General features: G+C 59.4%; 2 protein-coding genes across 2 annotated transcripts, besides 2 other annotated features; both read left to right on the forward strand.

The window, feature by feature from the left end:
* The first annotated feature begins 112 nt into the window (after positions 1–112).
* Positions 113–136: a microsatellite.
* A 384-nt stretch (positions 137–520) lies between these two features.
* Positions 521–546: a microsatellite.
* A 2-nt stretch (positions 547–548) lies between these two features.
* Positions 549–1,484, forward strand: TraAM80_10369 (uncharacterized protein; the record flags this gene model as incomplete). Its single annotated transcript, XM_029386993.1, has 1 exon — positions 549–1,484. One exon carries the CDS (start codon positions 549–551, stop codon positions 1,482–1,484), a length of 936 nt encoding a protein of 311 aa, XP_029233150.1.
* Positions 1,485–2,151: 667 nt separating this feature from the next.
* TraAM80_10370 (elongation factor 1-gamma (EF-1-gamma)) lies at positions 2,152–2,589 on the forward strand (the record flags this gene model as incomplete). Its single annotated transcript, XM_029386994.1, has 1 exon — positions 2,152–2,589. A coding segment is annotated over one exon (438 nt), but the record flags the coding sequence as incomplete, so codon positions are not given.
* Between the last annotated feature and the right edge of the window lie 2 nt (positions 2,590–2,591).

Below are 2,591 nucleotides of genomic sequence, written 5' to 3' on the forward strand. Positions count from 1 at the left end.
CTGTTTATTTCTCTTCTCGCACCGCACCAGTTTGTGGTACGCGCGGCGGAGGGGTTGCGGCGGCCCCTGCAGCACACCGCGCCTTCCCGCGCAGGGACCCAGCGACACCGGCGAGGAGGAGGAGGAGGAGGAGGAGCCTGCAGTTGTAAAGCAGTGCGCTGCGCTGGCGGGCGCGATGCCTTTTCTTTTGGGGCGCGGCCTCCTCGACGTGTTCAATCTTTTGCGTGACTGCCGTGCCCTCCCCAACCCCGCTGGTCTTCTCCTGCCGTCTTTTCTTTGCGCATTTGCGGGCACCCACCCGGCCACAGCCACACGATATAAATTGGGGTGTGAATTTATATTTATTTTGTGCCGGTGGTGCCGTGCGGGCCGAGTTTTCCCTCTCCGTGAGCTCGGGGAGCTGCTGCCCTTTTTGTTTCTTCTCTCTGCCCTTCCGCCGCTGTACTCGTCACTGCCTCTGCCTTTTGCTTTTCACCCCCGATGCCTGATAGATCAGCCCAGTGCTCCTAGCGACTCTGCTACCACCACAACCACCAACACCACGACGGATGGCGATGGCGACAGTGCGGCGCCGTGCGGTGTATGCCCTGGCGGTGCTTGCGCTGCTGTGCGGCTGCTGCTCCTCCGTGTGCGGGGCGACGTCCAATGTGAAGGTGGATGTGTTGTGTCCGAGCAATGAAGGGAAGATATGTTGGCGTGTTTCTGGCAAGAACGATTGGAAGGAGTGTTCGCAGACGGTGAATTACGATGGGCTTCGCAGGGTTGAGACGGCCGGTAAAGACGACAGTGAAAGTGAAACCATCTGCACATACGCCGATACATGGTGTTTATACATCTTGGGGAATTCTCCTTCACACCCAGAAGGGAAAGAGAGTAATGATGCTACGTTCACGATGGACTGTACGACGGATGGCGAAAGTGAATCTTCCGACCTCTCTAACGGTAAACCCATCACTACTCTAACTCCTGGAGTTTCACTTGGCACTTTAGACAATTGTGAGGTATCACCACCCCATCAACCCGCAACTGGAGAAATGTCTGGACGACACAATCCAGGGGTTCAATCACAAGCAGCAACAGCGCCATCTTCTGCGGATACTCAGCAGGGCGGAAGTTCGCCAGGCAGCAGTGCAGGTACTGGAGTCTCCGCTCCTAATGCTGCTGAGCAGTCGGGCAGTGCGGGACCCACAGGGAGTCAGGGAACATTAACATCACCGACTGGCGCTGTGGATTCATCAAAAGCCACAGGAGACGGTGCGGTGCAAGCACCCTCAGCCTCCGCACAGCCATCCGGCACCTCCACTTCCAACACTCCCGCCGGCAGCGATGGTGGAAGCGCCACTACAACCACGACCAGCAGCAGCCCCAGTGGTGGGAAACACACAAAAGGCAATGCGGATGGCAGCGACACGCTCACTGTGTGGGTGCGTGGCACGCTGCTGCTGCTGCTGACGGCTGCTGTTGCCTGTGCTGCTGGGGAGTGACTGCTGCGGGGACCCGCACACCCACACACACCCTGGCGGGGCGACGCGGAGTGTTTGTGCACCGAGTTTGCGTGCCGTCTCTGTGGGCCAACTCCTCTCCTGTGCTTTGAGGGGTACTCCTTTGCTTTTTTGTTTTCACTTTTGTTTCAATGGTCGTTTGCTACGCACATCCCAATGGGTGGCGTCCCTTCCCCCTCCTGTTTGCCGCTGCCATCAACACACGCACGCTGCCGGCCTCGTGGCTGCGTGGGTGGAGCACCGTAACTGTTTTTATCATTTTAATTGTTTCATTGCTTTCGGTGGGCGACCTTTCTCTCTTTCTTTTCCTGGATTGGGCTGTGCGGGAGGAGAAAGAGGGAGTGCGTGTGTGCTGGTCGTCCCACTGCTCGGCGGACGCCTTCACCCTTCGGCTTCACTTCACGGGGTTTGTTTTGTGTTTCTCTGTTTGTTTGTGTTTTGTTGCTTTGATTGACCGCACCCATTCCGCAGCCTCTGCGTGCGTGTGTCTCCGTCGTCTCTCCGCCTCTCTGTTGCTGCGTCTGCCTGTCACTCACGTTCCTCTGCCGTCCCATTCTCTCTCCCATTTTTTGCTGATCTTTCACTCTTGTGCCGCGCAGCTGCTCTGCAGGTATATACGCTAACACACACACCCAAACACACACACGCCATGTCACTCACGCTGTGGAGCGGTGTGAACCCTGAGAACGCGCGCACGCACAAGATTCTTGTGGCGGCGGCCCTCGCCAACGTGCCCGTGACACTCAAGCCGTGCGAGTACGGCCGCGAGAACGAGACGGCGGAGTACTGCCGCAACTGCAGCCCGTGCGGCCGCTACCCCGCGCTGCAGACGGAGGAGGGCTGCATCTTCGAGTCCAACGCCATCCTGCGGCACATCGCGCGCCTCGACCGGAGCGGCGGCTTCCTGTACGGCCGCACGCCGCTGGAGGGCAGCCAGGTGGACATGTGGCTCGACTTCGCGACGACGGAGCTGGACGCGGCCGTGACGCCGTTTGTGCTGCAGGCCTTCTGTGGCGAGCCGTTGCCCGCCGGCGCGATGGACCGTGTGCACGAGGCGCTGCAGGCGCTGGAGACGTGGCTGGAGACGCG

This window comes from Trypanosoma rangeli, assembly GCF_003719475.1.
Source record: "Trypanosoma rangeli strain AM80 chromosome Unknown Tra_15.4_contig_00923, whole genome shotgun sequence".
NCBI lineage: Eukaryota > Euglenozoa > Kinetoplastea > Trypanosomatida > Trypanosomatidae > Trypanosoma > Trypanosoma rangeli.